Genomic DNA, 21,610 nt, shown 5'->3' with positions numbered 1-21,610 from the left:
CAAATTAGTTAGCATATGGTACAACAATGATTTCAGGAGTAGATTCCTTAGTGCCCCTTACCCATTTAGGATAAATTTTATTTTAAAAGCCTTATCTTTTAGTTTACTCATCTAGAAATGCTGAAACCATGACCATAAAAGATCTTATTTATGAGTCTATAAGCCAATGGTAGGAGAAGTCAAATCTTTTTCACTTTATTGTAATTGTCTTCTTATAGCTTCATAAGTATTTATAATATATATCTCAGAATTTAAATGAGAAGACTCTGGGTAACATTATTATTTTGATATGATATTTGATATAGTGGCATGTCCAGATTCATAATTACTTTGCTATTTGATTTCTTCATGTTCAAATAGAATGTTTTTTAAGTTATCATTAAGAGAAGCTAAGAAAACTATTAAGTTAGGGAAGTAAGAAATGAAGGGAGAAGTGGTATCCTTCCTATCTTAAATTTATGAGCCACTAGGGAAAACATTTTTGAGACATATATAAAGATCAATAGAGATTAAATAAAAGTAGAACTAAATTTGAAAGTTAATTATAAATGTGATCCATATTTCCCACTTGGTAGTCTATGCATTATCAAATCTGAAAAAGGATAAAGCTCCTAAATTTTTCTAGTTGTATAAAGTTCTATTTGTAAATGTAACTTATCCTGCTCATAAAGGAGGAAAAAGGACCAGAAAACTTAAAAAAAAATGTTTATTTATTTATGTTGAGAGAGATAGTGGGTGTGCGTGAGGGAGAGGGCCAGAGAGAGGGAGAGAGAGAATCTCAAGCAGGCTCTACACTGTGAGCACAGAGTCAACATGGGGCTTGATCTCACCAGCCATGGGATCATGACCCGAGCTAAAATCAGGAGTTGGACACTTCACTGACTGAGCCACTCAGGCACCCCAGGACCAGAAGAAACTTAAGCCAAGCTTATGCCATAGGTTATTTTAAACTTCTTGTGGCTTTATTTGTCTTACGTGTGGCTAGTTTTAAAAACTGACATTTTCAATGTTAATATTTAAATCAAGTGCCAGGAAAATATATTAGACCACATTCTCAAATAAAAGAATTATATCATAATTTAATTTTTCTATTGGATAAGGTTTTCTTTACTTCTATTTTAAAAGTCAAGTATACTGAATACTGATTAGTAATGTAGAATCTTTGTGAAAGTATAATGTGAGCAAGGACCACCTGTAAGTCATTAAATTCCAAGAAAATTTAACAAACATAAGTGTACAGCTATGGGAGTTTACCAACAGTAGAGTGATGAAATATTTGATTTCCAAATCCAACTTTTAAAATTTAAGATGTTTTAAATTAATTGGTAACAAATGCCAGAAAGACCTAGCCAACTTTCATTCCTTAAACCTAATTTTAATCAAAATATCTTACACATTTACAAACTTGAAGTTCCCTTTAAAATCATCCATGTCTTCAAAAATTTTATCACATTAATTACTTGATTACTAATAGCAACATCAGGCTGGATACATCGTGATAATGGCCAACTCTTTTGATACAGTGAAAGACATTTTGCAAAGTACCAGTGACCCAAGATCTTTCTTAAATGAGCAATGTTCAAGTTTGCACAACAACCTCCTCTCTGTTCCCACTGAATTTTGTTCACATATCTATAATCTCCCTTTTGTATATGATATTGCTATTATCTATTTAAACATCTCAACCCTCCATTGGACCCTGCATATACCTTCAGGATAGGTATACTACCCCATTCAGTTGTGAATTCCCAGGACTTAGTGGTGTGTCTGGCCACAGAGTAATAATTCATTGAAACCATGTTGAATGAATGAATGAAGGAAGGAAGGAAGGAAGGAAGGAAGGAAGGAATGAATGAATGAAATAAGCACAGGAAATCCAACTACAGAGGCAGCCAAAGTCCTTTCAAGCTGCAATTCACTGAGGATCATTTATTGGCTCAACAGAACTACCAATAATATATAAAGCTACATAATATCTTTGTAAGCAGTGGAGTCGAGGACATTAGTGAGAAAGGCAAAAAAATTCTATTTTAAAGATAAACTGCAGATCTTCTAAGTGGAAGTTAATTACCCTAAAACATTATATTAAATGGTATATTTCTCCTTGGCAGTCATAAGACTTCAGAATAAGCTCTGACACAGAGTTATTTACAATTGATCTAATAAGTTCTGTAACTTAGTTTACAAAGTTAGTATAACATGAAAAAAAATCTGGGGATCGAACTTCATTAATGCTTATATTATATTTATAAAATGTGGCCTTGGTCATTTAGTTCAAATGTAAAGTCAATATTAAAACATATATTCATTTAAATGTTTAGGGGTGCCTGGGTGGCCCAGTCGGTTAAGTGTCCGACTCTTGATTTCAGCTCAGGTCATAATCTCATGGTTCATGAGTTTGAGCCCCATGTCGGATTCCACGCTGATGGTGTGGAGCCTGCTTGGGATTCTGTCTCTCCCTCTCTCTCTGCCCCTCCCCTGCTTGCTCTCAATCTCTCTCTCAAAATAAATAAATAAACATTAAAAAAATATAAATGTTTAAAAAATACTAGGTAACCTTTAAAATACATTTAGCTAGAAAAGTTTACAACCGAATTGTACTACTTTGACGGTAGGCAATGAAAAAAGGAGTAAGTTGATGGCTGGAGTCTCTTCACTATGGTCTTGTACCAAATGGTGTTAGAACTTGTGTTTATGAGGCTTCTCAAACGTGTTCTAGGCACAAGGAAGGTGGATGATAGGAAAGATAATGACCCAAAACAAAAAGGCCTAAATATCTAATGCAGCCTCCTTCATCAAGATTTAATTAACATACTTCTATAATTTTGATACCAGACTCCCATTTTTTAAAAAAATTGCATATCTATATTCTGTAATTTACAGAGAGCATATGCTTTGGTTGGTACACATTTTGGAGTTTTAGACATGACCAATAACACTGTTTCCTAAGAAATAAAGTGAAATTTGCATAAAATTATGAGGCTTCAAATAAGTACATTTTGTTAGTATGATAGTACCTCGTTCTCCCTTCTGACACTTCTTTCTTTGCACTGTACACTTTCTTGTCTCACTGGTGGGGGGACACAGGTTACCCTTTGCTGATGGATGCTGTGTTATTTCTCGGACCCGTGTTTCAGTCCCTCTTTTGAAGCCACATGTTTTTCCTTTCTTCATGCATGGACTCCAAGGACTCCATTCACTGGCCTCACAGTGAACTGAAACAGAACAGCACAAACAAACTTGCTCAAATTCTGAGCAGAAATCCTGTAGAGCAAACTTGCGCAAGGTAACTTAAAGAAAATGAAAATAAAGAGAAAGACAGGAATAAAATGTTTTCACATTTGTAGTGCTCACAGTGCCAGGTAAACTCATTTTTGCATTAGGTTTACTTTTCACTCTAGAGTTGTTAACCCAGGCACTAATCTAATTGCTCACAGTTGACTGATGCTTCACAATTTCTAGAGCACTGCTCTAATTTTTGATTGATCCTGACCATAACTTGATAGACTAGTCATTATTATGTGCTATCTTTAGTGTACTTCTTTAGTGTGCAACAGAAGCACCTGGAGGGCTTGCTGAATGAACTAGACCCTACCCCTCGTGAGAATGTGCATTTCTAACAATAAATGTGATGCTGATTTGCAGGTACCAAGAACACACTTTGAGAACTTCTGTGCTAGAAAATGGTTAAGCAAAAAATGCATCCGGGTCGTTGTCTACAATTCACTTCCTTTTCTGCTTCATTTGCAGTTGAGTACTTAAATATTATTATTTAATTTTTTTTAATTTTTAAAAAATGTTTATTTTTGAAGGAGAGATAGAGAGAGCAGGGGAGGGGCAGAGAGAGAGAGAGAGAGAGGGAGGGAGATAAAGAATCCAAAAAGGGCTCTAGGCTCTGAGCTGTCAACACAAGGCCCGATGTGGGGCTCAAACTTATGAACTTGAATCATGACCTGAGCCAAAGTCATACACTTAACCGACTGAGCCCCCACCAGGTGTCCGTAAATATTATCATTCATTAATGGGTGTTCTTCAGGCATAGCAGCATGTATGTAAGTGGATTCTGGATCAACTTCATTTGATAAGCTGCTTGTGGAATTAACTTGAAGGAGTGATTCCTAAGCTGAACAGATGTAATTTCTATAAAGCTTCTTTTGTAGATTTTCCCCCTTTTCTGTATATTAATACCTTCTTTTCAATCATGGCTTTCCAAGGTCTTATAGCAGATTTCTGAACTTCTAATGAAAATAAATATCTGCAAGATGCTATCATTTTATTTGTGTTCATACAACTTCCTAATTTACAATAACTGAAATAGCTTGCAGCAATAATTCTTTCGATGATACAAGATTCTCTTTCCACAACTTTCCATTAACCTTTCTTGCTTCCTTCTGATGAAAAAAAATCCTTATTTTAGAGTGGAATGCTATCTTTTATGCAGCCTCAAAAAATATAACCTAAATGTTTTAGAAATTTAAATCCATTTGCCATACATTTTTTCCATGTTTTGTAGTTACCATCAGGTATCTGAATGTAACACAGAGTTAAAGGAAAATGACTAGATAAGTTAATTTAAGTTTCTATGAACGTAAAAAAATGAACTTTACTGAACCACTCCTATACTAGTTTCATGTTCAGTTATAACATGATTTGAATTAAAGACCAGAACAATGAAGTCACTTACTGATATCATAATCTTTTGCCAGTTAGGACGTATCTCCCATCCTGATATTAATGACACAAAAACAGTGGATCTTTAACACAAAACAAATAAAAACACCTCTGAGAAAGGAAATGGAAAAATGAAAATCAAAGTTTGTGAGCTGTCACTTTGTCCAGTATTCATTTAAGAGGGCAAAAAAAAAAAAAAAAAACAAAAACAAAAAGAAAAAACAAAAAAAACATGATGTGAAAATGACTAAGAACTTTGGGGCTTCTTCACAATTGTAAAAGTAGTCTAGGAATATGGATATTTAGACTTCAGAAAATAAGATTTTTAAAATTACAATTATGAGTCCTTAGTCATATGATATAAATGGTTCTAAAAATTAAATTCTAATGACAATATTAGAGAATTCCATTGAGGAAGAAAAAGAGGAAATATTTAAAATTGATGAGTTCAGATAGTAAAAAGCTCTAATAAGAAGGGATAGTTAAAAATCCTTGAGAAGAGGAGAACTTTCCTAGAGAAATACTATAAAATGAATCTATAATGTTACCGTGTAAAAAATATTTCTGGAAAACTGGAAACTTTGAAAAACATGTAAAGACAACAAAAAGGATGATTTAAGTTATATTCAGGTCTGAACAACATAGAATTGGGGCATTATTTGGTTAAGAGGTAATTAAGAAAAAAACAAAATTACACCCTTTTTCTATTCTGTTTTCTGTATTAAGGACAATTTAACACTGGAAATCTTAACATAGTTTTTTAAACTTTATTTATTTATTTTGAGAGAGAGAGAGAGAGAGAGAGAGAGAGAGAGAGAGACAGGGCAAGTGGGAAGGGGCAGAGGGGCAGAGAGTGGGGGGAGAAAGCAAATCCCAAGCAGGTTCCACACTGTCAGCACAGAGCCCAATGAGGGGCTCAAACCCACGAACTGTGAGATCATGACTGGAGGTGAAATTATGAGTAGGGTGCTTAACCAACTGAGCCACCTGGGTGCCCCTGGAAATCTTTAACTATTCACTAATGAAACAAGGGTCTCAAAAAAGTAATTGGCTTCCTGTCCCCAGAAATGGTCATGCTGTGATAGATCATCAGTCTACAAAGCTATAAAAGGAATTCTTGAATTGGAAGAAAAGCTGAACTGGATGTTCTACCAGTAAGGGCCTTAAGACAGCATTACTCATTTGCTCTCATTCTTGTTGACTAACTGCATGGCTACACTGAGAACATAGCAAGGGCATATTCCTTGCTACTCACAGTTTAAAGCTGGATATCTCCCTCTGTGACTACTTGAATGAGGCCAACTCTCCCAGAGGAGCGATGAGGATGGCACAATGACAGTGCAGAAAGGAAGGAAATATCTACAGCATAAAGCAGAAGAAATATATTCTCCTATAAAATTGGGTTCAGTGGACATTTATGCCTAATATGACAGAAAACCATGAGGAGTGGATATTTTGAGGCAGAAGTCTTTCACCCTAGCTCTATATCAGAGTGGTATTTTCTCTGTTATGACCTTTCCTCTTGGTAATAATCTGGATAAGAAACAAGTCACATAATGTAGATTTCAGGAAAGAGAGGGAGGGACACATTCTTCAAAATCTTTGGTGAACAACAGAGAGCTAGAGTCAAGGTACTAATAATAGCACTGACAATAACTCACACTGTGTCCTTGGAGTCATTATTTCAGCTCTCCGGGTCCTAGTTTCATATTTGCTAAAGGAATAGGCTTTAATGTTCTTTTGTGATAATCAAACAGGTCATCATTTTTCATGAAATCGTGGGGCAAGCCTCAGTCACAGCCCACCTATTACTTGTTGGCTAGAGAGCACATGCTGGGAGACATCCCTTACAGCAAGCAACAAGAGCTGGCTCTCAACAAAAGTTGCGGATTTGCGCTGTGTCCTAGGTGATTTATACCTAACTGTTCAATGAGCCAGATTCGCTAAATGGCTTTTAGATTTCTAATCCCTATTCTAAAATATATAAATTTCTTAAATTTCATTGTTTTAAGAATATTTTTCGTCTAAATAGTAGTATGAATTACCAGTAAGCTTTACTAGCTAATCTAACAGTGCCAAGTGCCAAATGCTCTCTATGATAGAAAAGCATTAAAACATTGAAGATAAATAGCCTTTCAAGGACTGAATACTACACTTTAAACAACTAAGAAAATCTAAACATGCGCCCTTTAAACAACATGCGCCCCTTTTTCTGGGTAGAGAAATGGCACAAACTTTCTGCAACTCATCCTGAATTTCTGTTCTTGAATACTCCGCAGAATTGTTTCCTATTTTTTCCACAGTTTGGAACTTATTACCTTTAGTCATCAGCCCTCAGGACTTAACAGAGATGAACTTGAAGTGCTTTCTCATGTACGTTTTACCCTATTTCTAACTAGTTTTTCTGTGTCTTTATTGACTAGAAGGAAAAAAAAGAAGACTCAACCAAAATGAGCCATGAAATGTTGTTTTCCAGATGCTTTTGAAATTATCATTAAAATATCATCTATTTGTTTCATTCTCTTAGAAACTTTGTTGAAAAATGAGTGTTTTCTGTTTCAATTATTTCTGGACTTGAAATAGTTAAGTCACCACTTTCGAGTTATTGCTCCAGCACTTTCGATTCTAATGGGGGATCTATCTGTGGGGACCCCAGGGGAATCCTGGAGACTATCTTGTACTGAATCAGAAGGACATTTGTGTGCATATGCCAATATCAGTGCAGCATCAAAGGTTCTTGTAGCTCTTGCCCAGGGGATTTTGAGATTTAGTATGCTGTTTTCCCATTTGGTTGAGCATCTGCTCCCCAACTGTTCATCCAACTCGTCGTTGTAGTAGCTGCACAACATTTAAAAGGGAGAAATAAAGCCTGACAGTGATCTGTTATTTAGACAAACAACTGGTCTGAGGGACCTCCCCTTCAAGAACTTCAGCCTGCATTTAATCAGACCCTATGACTATGTCCTTCTGTCAGTTTGAGTAAGTCCAAAATCCTCTCCTTGTTTCTGAATACCTGTGCAAGCAGGACATTTCAGTAAAGCAGGGTGAGAGAAAAAAATGAGATTTTTAACTATATCAGTTCTATTTCTGTAGGTGTTTGGCTCATCTACTGAGTACCAAAGGGCTATATCCAGAGAATGTTTCCTGCCTTTAAAAAACAACTTTGCTGGGATGCCTGGGTGGCTCAGTCAGTTCAGCGTCTGACTTCAGCTCAGGTCATGAGCTCATGGTCCATGGGTTCGAGCCCAGCTTCGGGCTGTGTGCTGACAGCTCAGAGCCTGGAGCCTGCTTTAGATTCTGTGTCTCCCTCTCTCTCTGCCCCTCCTCTGCTCTCTCTCTCTCTCTCTCAAAAAATGAATAAACATTAAAAAAAAAAACAAACAACTTTGCTCACTGGTTGACATTAGACCTAAGTGTTATGTGAAACTCATGTTCTAAAGTGAAAATTTAGTTTAAGACCAAATATACATATTCATATATTCATATATTCATATATTTCTTTATCTTTATCTTTATATATATGTATGTGTGTGTATAACATATATGATATATACTTGCACAAAGTGTGTATATGGTAAATTACTCTAAATAAAGTTCATTAAATAATAATATGAAATAAATTTTTAATGATCAGACTGTCCAAAACAGTTATTAACACTCCCTAAGAAATAATGGAGCACCCGCGGGGTGGTAAACTGCACTGTGATACATGCTGGCTAAGGCTGTGGGAGCACTGTTAAGATGGTATCTTTGTAAGGAAGGATGAAGAAAGCCTCTTGGAGATACCCCTTCAGGTTCTTGTGAAAGAGAACTCTGAGCAGCACTTCCATGGAGACTGACATTATCATCGGAGGTGTTTATCTTCCCCTGTAAATCTTAGAAATCCTCCTCACCAATACTGACGCACTCCATGGTATGGTTGTTGGCTTCCAACCCTTCTGGGCAATTGTCAAGGCACTTTCCAAGGTGTAAGTAAAATCCATTTTTACACTTTGTGCAGAAATTTTTGTTGAAACAAGTATCACAGTCAGCTTTGCATTCTGAAAGAGAAAAAAAGAAAAGAAATATGCTTTCATTATCTTCATTTATTTATTGCTGGTCCAGGTCTCTATGCTTACAACACAGGCACATGTGACTTTTGTGTCAAAACAATTAGGATTCAAAATTATTTTTCTAAATTAAAGTATGGATTCCTCCACAGTCATTTAGTTGATGAACATCAATCATTGATTTCAAAATTACTGTACTGAGAGTCCTACGAAAAAATTTTTGGCAATATGTCTACTGCCAAGAATGTTTATAAGACCGAGTATCCATTTATATAAAATAACAGTAAAAAGTGTTTCGTCAGAACTTTAATGAAATATACTAGATATTGCTTTAGTGCTATTTTAGAGGTCCATTCATTCATTCATTCATTCAAGAAGTATATGATTGACTACTATGTGCCGAGCACTATTCTAGATAGTGATTGACATCAGTGCACCAAAGAGAGATAAGGAGTTCACAAAGCTTACATTTTAGGAGGGAAGACACAATAAACAATGACAATAGCTGACCCTTACATGGTGATTAGTAAGTCAGATATTGCTGCAAGTATTTTACAATATTAAGTCACTTCAACTTTACAATAACCCAGTGAGGTAGCCCTGATTATAATTCCCATTTTACAGGGAATTATAGAAATTGAGACTCAAAAAGTTTTGAAACCAGCCCAGATCAGAGTGATTTTTGAAACCAGGCAGTCTGGTTCCAGAGTAAGAGGTGGTCTGGAAAAAAGAATGACAACAACAAAAGGTAGGGGAAAGATATGGAAAATGAAAAGAGGAAAAGTTTGATTATTGTGAGTTAGCTGGTCATGAAATACCTCTCTGCGAAGGTGATATGTGAGAATATTGAATGAAAGAAAAGAACCAGCCAAGCAAAGATGTGGGCTAAGAGCTTTCCACGCTGCCAGAATAGTGAATGTAGTACAGTAACTGCAAAGGCTTTGAGGTGGGAAGATCTTGCAAGAAGGCCAGTGAGGCCAGTGCACAGTGGATGAGGTGCAGTCATAGGAAATGAGTTTGAGAGGTAGGCAGCTATATGTGGTGCCTGACAGAGGAATGGTATTTCCTAAAGCTACATTTTGAAAGGTTACTCAGTCTACGCTGTGAAGAGTAGACTTTCGGGGTCCAGATGAGAGGTGATATGAGAGCGTTTTCAACATTTATTTCCAACATTTATGTTATACTGGAATTTTTCTTGAAGCAAAAATAGCTGAATTTATTCTTTAAATCATTAAATGTTGTGATGGTAATGGGATGTTGTGACAGTAATGGGAACTCAGATGGCATTAATGCTTATGGTAGTTTTCTGTAGGTTATGTGAGTAATAACCATGTTCTCAGTGTTTGCTTTTATGATGGGAAAAAAAACCCTACAAAACTTGAGTGCTTTTTACAAGAGGTGAAAATCTTCCTGCTCTGAGGGCTAAGTCCACGTATGCTTTAGCCTTATTATCAGGTAAATATTATTATTAACTTAACACCAAATATCACAAATATGCTAGAGGCCATTTCAAATCTGGAAAGTCCCTAAGGGTGAGATAAAAACATAATTCTGTGTAGCACTTACTTGTACATTTATTTATATCTGGATATCGAGTTCCATAATATCCACTTGGACATGAAGAGAGACACACTCCAATCTGCTTCATGCCAATTCTTTCCAGAACAAAAAATAGTCTGGGCTTACATGACAAGCATCCATTGTAATCTGAACACGTCGCACAGCCTCCTTGGCAGCCTTGACTGACGTTAGGATGCACTGAAGGGACAAATGTACAAAGACAAAAACAAATGTTAAATCATAAATAAAGAAGTTCAATGACATTCTCGAGGCAGAGATACATTTGTTTCACTAGCTTTCAATTGGTGGTAATGGGTGAATAAGTTGGGATTTTTTCCCCTCTCTTTTCTGTGATCTAGTATTTCCCTTAAATATATACATACATTGTTTTCAATTTAAAAGTTATTAAAAACTTTAAGTGATTAAGTTTTGGCATTTGGAAACTAAGAATATACTGCCTCAAACTATTTATGGATCATATATGTATTTATATGTAGTGAAATATTCTCATTGAACTAGCACCCTGGCAGATTGGAGATTGGGTAATTTTGAGCTTATTCCCTAAAATCAATGTATATTAGCTTTGCTCATCATTTATGCAATGAGCACGTATCTAATTTCTTCCAGCAAAGATGACAACATAGAAAAGGCTTAACTTGAGTAAGGACACTTTGTTCTAGGATATCTTTTTTCATGTATGGTCTATTAGAGAACACAATATTACTCTTTGATCCATTGCAAATTGATTCTGAAACTATGTAGCTTCTTGGGACTCCCCCACCCCCATGCTTTCTTAAAATATTTCCTCTCACATAAGTTTAATGTTTATCAGTTCAAACTGATACCATGATGACAATGTGATACTTATCTTACCAGTATTTCTACAAGACCATGTGGCTATTTATAATAATATTTATAGTTTATAATATAATATTTATAATGTTATATATATAATATATAATAATTCTACTTCTTCTACTCAAGTATGTATTTGGTGAGGGCATGACACTAAAGACTACTGCTACACATACCCCTAAGAATTCTAAGGTTTCCAAGAATCATCAACATGTGTGGTGAGGTGGCTATTCATTAGCAAATCTGAACAAACATAAACAAACATGTGGAAGAGTCATGTTTACTTGAGATCTTCACAACTTTAAATCTTCTTATTACTATCAACTGGTCATCAACATCTGTGTGTGAGCTGGTGTAAAATTGCTGACTAAAGTACATCTCTCATGGAGCTGGTGTTTGGGATGATTTCTTCTCCTAATGAATTCTGTGTTCAAATACACTATAAGTAGCTTTATTGTTCCTCTAGGAATCCAGAAGGCAAAAATTCTGACCTTTATAAGAAACAAAGGTTGATGCACAGGAGTGCAAAGGCACCCCAGTGTATTTCTGATTTCTCTTGTTGGTAGTGGTGTGTGTGCGTGTTGGGGTGTGATGGGCCTTGCCATTATCAGGTCTGTCTTCAGAGTGATGTTTGGTTCTTGCTAAGTCCTTTACTGCAAAAACAAATCCCACCAGGCTTAGTTAGAAAGGGTACCTACAAGCCCAATCAGCCTTACCACAGGGGTGCAAGAATTAGCTACAGAGAGGTCATTTGGTTGAACAGTGTCCTCTGCCTAGAGGAAAGCATCCCTGAATCAGCCACAGGAACCACAAGCAGCTCATTCTCATTCCAAGACGTTTTGTAAATAAAATGAGGAAATGTGGGGGGGCAAGGGAAGTCTGCTTTTCCTGTACATGCTCCTCTGTGGGGTGGGAAGAATATATAAAGTGGCACAGGAGGTTTAGGCATTACAGGACTTGGGGAACTTGTAAGTGAAAACTGTTCTCCAAGTAACAGGGTACTTTTTCATTGCGGTAACTCATCATTGGAGACTTACAGAAAATGTGTTTTCTGTAGGGAAAGACCCTAAAAAGGAAAGGGATGAAGAGGGCCTCCTGTGCTCAGACTCTAGTTTGGTCCATTTTAAGAAGCAAGATGTGTAGTTAAAAACCTGTGAAATCTTCTCATAAGAACTGTCTGTGGAGAAGTGGACCTCAGTTTGAAGGAAAGTCACCTCAAGCCCAGGGCACTAAGTGACTCTGAGTTTGAATGAAATTAGGTTTAACTGGCCCACAACAATCTATCTCTATCTCTGAAATGCAGCTGCCCAAAGGAAACAAAATTATAATTTCAAGCACCTTGACACTTTTGTCAATTATGATACAACTTTAAATCAGTTATGAGAATAAACATGATTTACATATGTGAAGCCTCAAAAACTGATGTACCTTAAAATAAATTTCACTTAAAAATGGGTTTTTGGGATGCTGGGTGGCTCAGTCGGTTAGGTGTCCGACTTCAGCTCAGGTCATGATCTTGTGGTTTGTGAGTTCGAGCCCAATTCTGGCTCTCTGTCATCTTGGAGCTCACTTCAGATCCTCTGTCTCTCTCTCTCTCTCTCTGACCCTCCCCCACTCATGCTCGCACTCTCTCTCTCAAAAATAAATAAACACCAATTTTTTTTAAAAATGGGTTTTGGATGTTTGGAAACTTCTCCAGGAAAGAGCTCCATACAGGCCCAATGACCTGGTAACAGTTCCCATCAAAATTTTGAGATGTGACAAAGTACCTCGCTCCATTCTTTCTTTAAAACTTTTACTGATGAAATCTAGCACAATCAACTCATAGCGTAGCACTACATTCCTTCTTCTTGCTTCTTTTTCATATTGTGCCTTTTTAGACAAAATTTTTTGGCAAAATAGATTTTTGAAAAGTAAAGAAGCCAACTTTATTTCTTCAGAAAGGGTTCAGTGTTATGCTGTGGGAAGTGAGAATAAGTAAGACTCTGAAGCTCAGATTCTAGGATTCTAGATTTTTGTTTTACAGTTGAGTAGAGTAGTGATTGTTTTCTTGAATACTATGTAAGGGTCACTCAATTTTTACAGCCTGTATTACACAACTAGATACAAATTCCCCAAACTTCATCTTAAGGGGAGGTTTTACTTTTTACATGAAAACCACAGAAAACTTTGGTCTGGATTGACTGTAACAATTCTTTCAGCCTTAAAATCTTATGATTCTAAGACAGAAAATAGAATTCTGCTTTTCATCCTTCTTCCTCTTCCATTCTGATAAAAACTTCATTTTGTATTTCCGAATCACCTCTTTTTAAAAAATGTTTTAGTACTATTAGTTTATACAAACAATGGAGGTATTAATGGTGAGGAGGTTTCATAAAATATCTAAGGTTTAAACTTAATCTTAGAAAATAAGTTGAAGTTATAAGTATGTAAGTGACCATCATGAGGCCAGAGGAGGGAACACCCCAATTATCCACATCAGGAAGGAGACTGGCATGAGTTCAATGCATCTGATGCATAAAGAGTGGTTAATGGAGATATGAGGAGTATCAAAAAGATTGCAAGCACTGGGTAGATCTAGATTATGGAACCCTTTGTGGTTTGTGCCAAGGACATTATTCTGTAGATATAAGGGATTTCAACCTGGTGGGTGACTTGATCACTTTTGTATTGGAAAGGTGATCTCCCTGGCAGCATGGAAAACACAGAAACTAGAAGACTAATATAGTGATCAAGGTAAAAGACTGGTGATAGCTTAAAATATAGCAAAGGCAGGGTAATGTGGTGAGGAAGGTATGACTATTCCAAGGATATTTAGGAGGTGGAGTCAGTCAAATACAGTGACTAACAGAATGTGGACCGAACAGGAAAGAGGATTTGAGAAGGTGTGTTTTGAGTTCCAGCCCGTGAGTGAATAGAAGAGAAGAGGGACTTCTGGGGGAGTAAAAGCCTGCAGTTGGAGTGTGGGGGCAAGTACACAGAATAACAAAAAGTATAAAAATGTAAACATGGCTTAGGATCATTGATTTTGAAGATTTTATGAAATATCCAGAAAGTGATCCTTAAGAGATGGAACTTAATATTGTACTGGTTGCTAGAGATGTAAGGGTGAGTCTCTGGCTGTAACTACCTAATTAGAGAAGACATCTGAAAGAGGGAGGAGTTGAAGAATGCCAGAAGAAGGAAACATAGTCCAAAATAAGGGATATTTGGTAACAAAAAAAGACATATTTTCAGTTCATTTCTACACCATTTTTGCTTTCAAAGCATGCATCTCATAGAAAGCTAAATTAACTCCTTATTAGTAAGGATAGAAGCCATCACAATTATTTATCTTGAAACCCCAAACTAGGACTCAAAGAAATTCTGAAACTACAAGACAAATAGCAGTTGATATCAAAGGTTAGAACCTAGATCTTTGATGTCTGGTAACAATCTGTTTACATATATAAGTATACTCTAGCTATGTAACAAGGGTAAATCTGAGTGGAAAAACAGTCAGAAATCATGAGGAAGTTAAATTGGGACTTTTTTTTTTTTTTTTTTTTTTACAAATGTGTCAAATACATGGTAAAATTGATGTATCTTTCCCTAAAATTGGGAAAGAGGGAAGCATCTTTTCTTAACTTGTATACAAAGGTTAAGAATGAAAATAGTATATATTAGTGTGTAATTTAAACCAATTTTCAGTGTTCAGTGTCTGACCTGTTAATATCCCTTCAATAAGTGACTTCAATTTTCCTAGCTGTTAAGCTTTCCTACTATTTCTCTATTTGGTAATCTTACGATGCATAACTGATGTAATGGCTCATAAAGGCTATTGTCCTGAGAGTTAAATCAACTTTTTTGATAAAAAATCCAGAACATAGAGTTTTAAATGGTAGAGCATTTGGTAAATACACAATCTTTGGCTAGTTATTTTCATTTTTTACGATATACTAAACCAGTTGCAGCACTGAAATTTAAGTTATGTTTCTGTAACAATTTAAGTACAAACTTCAAGGATTTGCTTTACTTTAATCCCCTTTTAAACCCCAACTGCAAATGTAGTCACATCTATTATAAATTTCTGTGTGGAAGAAATTCAATGTTGCCTGCTGCCAGTTACCTCTGATGGTCATTTATTTGTGGCTAGAGAATTTCCAGAAGTACAGAATTTAAGTTTATAAAAGGTTTGATTGAAGTTTAAAGTGCTAAGTACATGAAAGTAATGTATTGAGATTTTATAATTCAGAGAATAAAAAATAATAAATTAACAAATATGATAAAAGTTAATTTTTTAATAATAATAATTAAAAAAAACCCCAAATTCTTCCTAAAACATTCTTGTTCTCACAACATTCACTGCCTGCTTTTCTCTATATGGTGGCCTTCAGAGACAGGGTAAGGAGAAGAGGCCAGTGGAATTCTATAAGCAAAGCTATTTTCACTTTTGTCCTTTCTTCCATGTCCTCTTCTTTTGCAAGGATGTTCACATTGACTTGAAGCTTCTTGAAGGTAGGTATCTGGTCAGTCTTGATAATGTCTTCATAATTTTATTGGTAATTCCTAGCTTCTACACAGGGCAGCTGCTTATTAAATGGGTTATCAGTGAAGAGTTTTTTATTACTGAAGAGACGAAGGCAGTAAATATAAAAGATAAGCTATTTATTTGTGTTTTTAAAAATAATAAAGATGTCAAAGAGGTAAACACTTAATAGAAAGTATTTATGATAACTGATTTTAAGTGGGATGTGCCTATAAACATCTGGTAAAGGAATAAAATTTCAAATCATATACACTTTGAGGATGCTTAATTATGAAATAAATCATTCAAAATAAAATATTAAAAGTTTTTCTAGGTGTATTTATTTCAGTTATCTATTCACCTAAAGAAAATGTAGACTTATTTTTTGCTTATGTAAGGATAGCACATTTCTATCATATCATTTCTAGATATCTATCACATCTATCATATTATATCTGTCTTGATTATTATGGAATCATTTTTAAGTTTAATATAGCATTATGGTCATTGAAAGAGATGTTTCATGAGTCCTCTGAATGTTTGGAATTATTCACTTTAAGAAAAATCTAGTGTTAAAAATTTGAATTACTTGGCAGTCTCCTTTAAATTCTATTGAATCAACCCCAGAAAATATTGAGAGTCAATGTTTCTTATTTATTCATAAGTTAAAGAAGCCAAGGCAGAACAGACAAAGGCTAAATCTCCATAATCATTTGTTAGGTATAGACAGCACAATATGAAAAGCTGTTTGAATGGATATAATTACTTACTGGTACACAATACTCCTTTACATTCTCAAGTGATGATAACTGGATCAATATAGGTCTGTCATAGTCCTCCAATATTATTTCTGACTAGTAATTTGTTGAGAAAGCCATATGTTTATATACACAAACATAATAGATTTTGATATTTCTGAAATACTGTGTACCATCAGATGGTGTGTACATATGTGTATATATTGTATATGTAATTAGACGCACGATGTGCACACACTCTATATAGTTTTTAATTAAAGTCAATAGCACAGACATTAATTGACCTGAAGTAGTTAGGATAATAGAGTCTGTCACATCTTTTGTCCCAGTGAATCAACCTTGAACACTCTGAAAGTTTGTACCCACACCAATGGGTTCACAAAATTCCTAAAGTCTCAGAGAGGAATGTATTCACCAGCTGCTGAATAAAGCCCAGTTAGGGCTCCACCATTATTATGTGGGGAAAAAATACTGTTTTTAATGGAAACTATTTCTTTGAGAACTTGGAAAATCTTTCTCTTTCTCTTACTGAATAATAATTTCCTGAAGGGAGTCTAATATTTATATTCTATAAATACTTTAAAATAAAACCACAGTAATAACACAGACCTAACATTAAACAGCAATTAGCTAGACTTTCCACTAAAATGAAGCCAGCTCAAAATATTAAGAAAATGGCTAGCAAATGATGGCAGATATAGAATTCCTGAAATCTAAGCTATGATGAATATTTGGTAGCTAGATGCCAACTTGGTGGCCAATGGCTGGGCTTTGTCCATCCACAGTCTACAGAATTAGGACTAGAAACTAAAGGCAGATGAAAGGGGCTGCATTATCTGTACATTGTGAAGACCGTGATTAAGGTTTTCAACACAGATTTCTTACAACTTACTATGTGCCTAACAGTACACGTGATATAGGAAATGTAGGAGTGAAGACATCTAGTTCCTGATTTTATGATGTTAATCAGTTAGTAAGCAAGTACACAATTAGATGCTTAAAGATTGTGATGGATGGTGTGAGTGAAATAAACAGGTGAACAAAACAGGGAATAACTCTGGGGAACTACTTTACATATAGCGGTCAGGAAAGGCACGTTTTAAAACGTCACTGTTGGGGGGCGCCTGGGTGGCGCAGTCGGTTAAGCGTCCGACTTCAGCCAGGTCACGGTCTCACGGTCCATGAGTTCGAGCCCCGCGTCGGGCTCTGGGCTGATGGCTCGGAGCCTGGAGCCTGTTTCTGATTCTGTGTCTCCCTCTCTCTCTGCCCCTCCCCCGTTCATGCTATGTCTCTCTCTGTCCCAAAAATAAATAAAAACCGTTGAAAATTTAAAACGTCACTGTTGAGCTGGGACCTAGAGAACGAGAAGAAGTAAACTATGAAAACCTGAGGGAGGGAAGATATCCCAGGTGGATCACCAGCACGTGCAAAGATGTTAAGTCCATGAGAAAGAACCAGGCATAAGGAACAGCACAAGGGGAACCAATGAAGTTGCAGCAGTGGTATGCGATGAGGTTAAAGAAGGAGGGTAGAGCCAGATCCTAAAGAACCGTGTGGGCCAATGTAAATACCTGGGATTATATACCAAGTGTATTTAGACTCTGCGTTGCTAAGTGAATATCAGAAGGAAAGGAAAGAACACATTTTGCCTGACATAGTTATTTACTTTAATTTTTGTTAATTTTATGGATCATAAAATGGAACCAGCAACTTGTGTTCCTTGGAAACATGTTGTCTTACCAATTTTTATATTAGAGGAGAATGTTCTAACTAGCTACAAGATAGAGATTTACACTCTGATTCTTATCTTTGAAGAGAATGTACATCAATTTACATGTTCTTTGCTCTTGGAAACATTTCATTTCTCCTTTGTTTCTCCTATCTTTCTCTAGCAATAATTTGAGTTTGCTTTGGGGTTTTACATTTTCATTCTTTTTTATTGGAGTGGAGTCATTCTTTTTTATTATAGAGGTGGTGGTAAAAATACACAGGAAATTATGGAATTCATAATAGATCATAAGAACAAATAAACAGAATAAAAAATAAAATATTTTGTAATCTTGCATATACTCTTTTCTGCATTTTTCTGAATTCTTGCCATTAGTGATGCATATTGACAAAGTTTAGGTAATTTAGAGCAACAGCATTATAATTTTCACTTCTAATATAATATTTCTTTTAGAATCTCTATATTCTGTTCTTTTTTCTGTTAAATAAATTAATAATCTGTGGGTTAATTCCCAAGTTCATTCTTCAAAAGTAGTGAAAGCCATATTAGTTTTCCTGTGACCTACCAGATAACTATAGTTGATTCTGCTGTTGACACTGCAACAGAAAGTATTTGTAGAACCAAAAATAGTGTTTTTTTCTTGACCACAAGTAGAAAATCTATCTTAAGGTTAATGCACCCTGCTACGGGTGTAAAATGTAAGGTACTGAATCAGCATCTCCAGCTGTTGCTAAGGAAGGGAAAGCTTCCCCTTTTCCAAGTGGCCATGTTCCCAAGTGGAGGTGAATAGAGGACAAGAGGGAGTGGATAGGGGTAAGGGAGACCCAGATTCTGTAGAGAGCCAGGACCTGTTGATGAGTTAGTGGGTGGTAATAACAGCATTTTTTCATGAGACAGATCCAACAGTGTTCATCCAACAGTGGGAATCATTATGTACTCTGGTCTGGCTGAGAGTTCCATTCCTTTTTTTTTTTTTTTAACGTAGAGAATTAATTAGAAATCAACATAAACAGAAAATGTGATAGTTTAATGGTAATGAATCGGCATGGGTGTGATTCCATAACTACTAAGTTTGCATTCTTGAAAGAAACAAACTTCAGTTTGTGCTAAAAACAAACTCTACTTTGTTATATTCTGAATAAACTTGGATCTTCTTGCCACATAGCATGCTAGAGCAGCATATCTGATGGCTGAAGTCTTAGTGTAAGCAAACAGCAGGCGAAAGACTTGTGGTATTTTAACAGGCACAAGAAGATGTGCAAATAGAGGGCATATCATTAAACAAATCCAGCTTTATGGGTCACATCTAAAATCCTGAGCAGAAAAAATAAGCGGTTTTTTCTCGTAGATTCACAAAATTGCTGGCAGAACAGAAGGTGCTAGATATCCACCTTTGTGCATATGATACATTTTGTGCATGGTTCACTGCATCACTACCTCATTCAGATATGGGCCTGCACACTTTCCAGAGCAGCACAGGGACTGGGAGGTAGAGAACTGGCTTTGGATTCATACACAGTTCTGACATTTACTAGCTGAATAACCAAAATTGATCTCTTCATCCAGCTACTCATTTTGACAATTAAACTGTCCAACATCTACATGCTTCTAGTTAGTGAGCATCCAAAGTTGAATAAAACCAATAATCTGTGTCAAGGAGTTCACAGTCTGGTTATTTAGACAAAAGTTGAGTAAGCTTTTTGAACCTAGGATTTCTCATCTGTAACAGGGGAATTTCTATTTGAATTAAGTGAGATCCCATGTAAGCACCTAGCACTCTTATGGGCACTCATTACAAGTCAGTATGTAGAAAGCATTTCGTTTTACCCAAGAAGTACTAACTATAACCTTGTACTAGTTCCACTCTTACTCAAGACAGCTGTGAAGCTTTACTCAATACTGACTCTCTCAAAACCCTTCAAGTAAGAAAACTGGAGAGAGGGCAGAATGCTGATGCTTCTTTCTAACACAGGTGATTTGGGGAAACTCAGGGAGCCTGGAACTCGTTAACAGTCACAGGAAGGGGCTACTTTTTAAGGACCACAGACACAGCTTTTAATGAGTATCAGATATGGTAGTCTCACACAACATTCTGGACAAGTTCTCTGGGACTCTAGCAACCCACTGAAAACAAGGGCCTGCTTAAACAGGCGGAAAGAGGTAAGGTATACCACAGAAATGATATCAGAATGGTGTAGAGATCCTGAAGGTCTATGCCAGTTAAGTTCTAAGACTGTACCGTGTGTAAAATTGAGCTGAGGTACTTTTTAATAATGTGAATGCATAGACTTCATTCCAAAAGATTCTGATTCAGGAATGAAAAGGTGAGCCCGGGTAGTCGCATCTATATGCAGCACCTCAGGTGAATGCAACACCGGTGATACAGATACCCCACTTCTAGTATCACATCACTGCTGTTGTCACAAATAAGTACTTATTCAATGATTTCTCTTCTAGGACTGAAGACAAAACATGGTCTCTAACTCAAGAAGCCTAAGATATAGTTAGTATAACAGTCTTTTCATATTTTAAGGCCCATACATATACATACCAGAAACTTAGTGCAACAGAAATTACAAGGCAAGAGCAATTACTGATGGTTGAGGTATCTGAAGGTGCCAGCCTGCAGTTCGGAATAGTTATGAGACTTGAAGGAAAAGAAGACCTTAGACAAATGGGAAGGGGGGAAGAGAATGTTATGAGCAAGAGTGTTATGTATGAACACATAAAGAAGATTTGGGAGAATGGTGAATATAACTGGGGAATTTAAGAGGATTTTACAGTTCTTCCTTCCCTCTTAACTTTCAGATGAGAACACTGTGGTCCACATAATTAATTAGCTTCTAGCTGACAGAATCAGAAACCTTTGAAAGTTTAGAGGGATTTAGTTCAAACAGCTTCCCCAGAACCGTCCATTTAATTACGTCTAGTAAAACAAATCTTATGATATTTGGGGGCAGCCAATATATTTATTTTACAGCATCTCTACATATTGAACATCTTAAAGCCTCTCCCCATTAACCTGCCTGTCTTTCAGGAAGTTCTGGTACCATAGAACACACCCAACACATTTTCTCCTTTTTCCTAAGATTGTTTGTCAAACAAAGCTTGGTGTTTTGGATGGAAAGGTGGATAAGACCTAGGAGTCTGAAGTACAGTGAGAGACCATAAACAAAGTACAGCCAGGGTGGTAAATATTATGTACAAGTCGTTGGCAGAAAGGAGACAACTAACCATCTGGAACCACCTACTTGGGAAACCTGACATCCAGGCTGGATTTTGAGAAACATGAGGAAACTGGCTAGGGGTTTCAATTTAATCTTATATATAACTTGGAACCATTTATAGACAAATCAGTGACATGATTTAATTTTGTTTTAAGCAAATACTCTGATGACAAAGAATAATTTCTGAGGAGGAGACACTAAAAGTTGAGTTATTAAGATATTATATTCTTACCTGGCACTGCTATTAGCTAAAT

The 21,610-nt window shown here is 36.1% G+C and overlaps 1 protein-coding gene across 2 annotated transcripts in view; it reads right to left on the bottom strand.

Annotated features, from left to right (window-relative positions):
• The window catches only part of RSPO3 (R-spondin 3), an 87,145-nt gene that overhangs the window by 43,592 nt on the left and 21,943 nt on the right, over positions 1–21,610 (bottom strand). For both annotated transcript variants that reach the window (XM_060616596.2, XM_060616598.2), the window contains exons 2-4: positions 10,287–10,478; positions 8,565–8,711; positions 3,018–3,215 (exon numbers count right to left, since the gene is read on the bottom strand). In XM_060616596.2, coding sequence (XP_060472579.1) covers positions 3,018–3,215; positions 8,565–8,711; positions 10,287–10,478 — 537 coding nt within the window. The remainder of the gene's footprint in view (positions 1–3,017; positions 3,216–8,564; positions 8,712–10,286; positions 10,479–21,610) is intronic.

The sequence above is a fragment of the Panthera onca genome, chromosome B2 (genome assembly GCF_046562875.1).
Source record: "Panthera onca isolate mPanOnc1 chromosome B2, mPanOnc1 haplotype 2, whole genome shotgun sequence".
Lineage (NCBI taxonomy): Eukaryota > Metazoa > Chordata > Mammalia > Carnivora > Felidae > Panthera > Panthera onca.
Note: the sequence above shows the minus strand (reverse complement) of the source record. Positions and strands in the feature narration are given on the sequence as shown.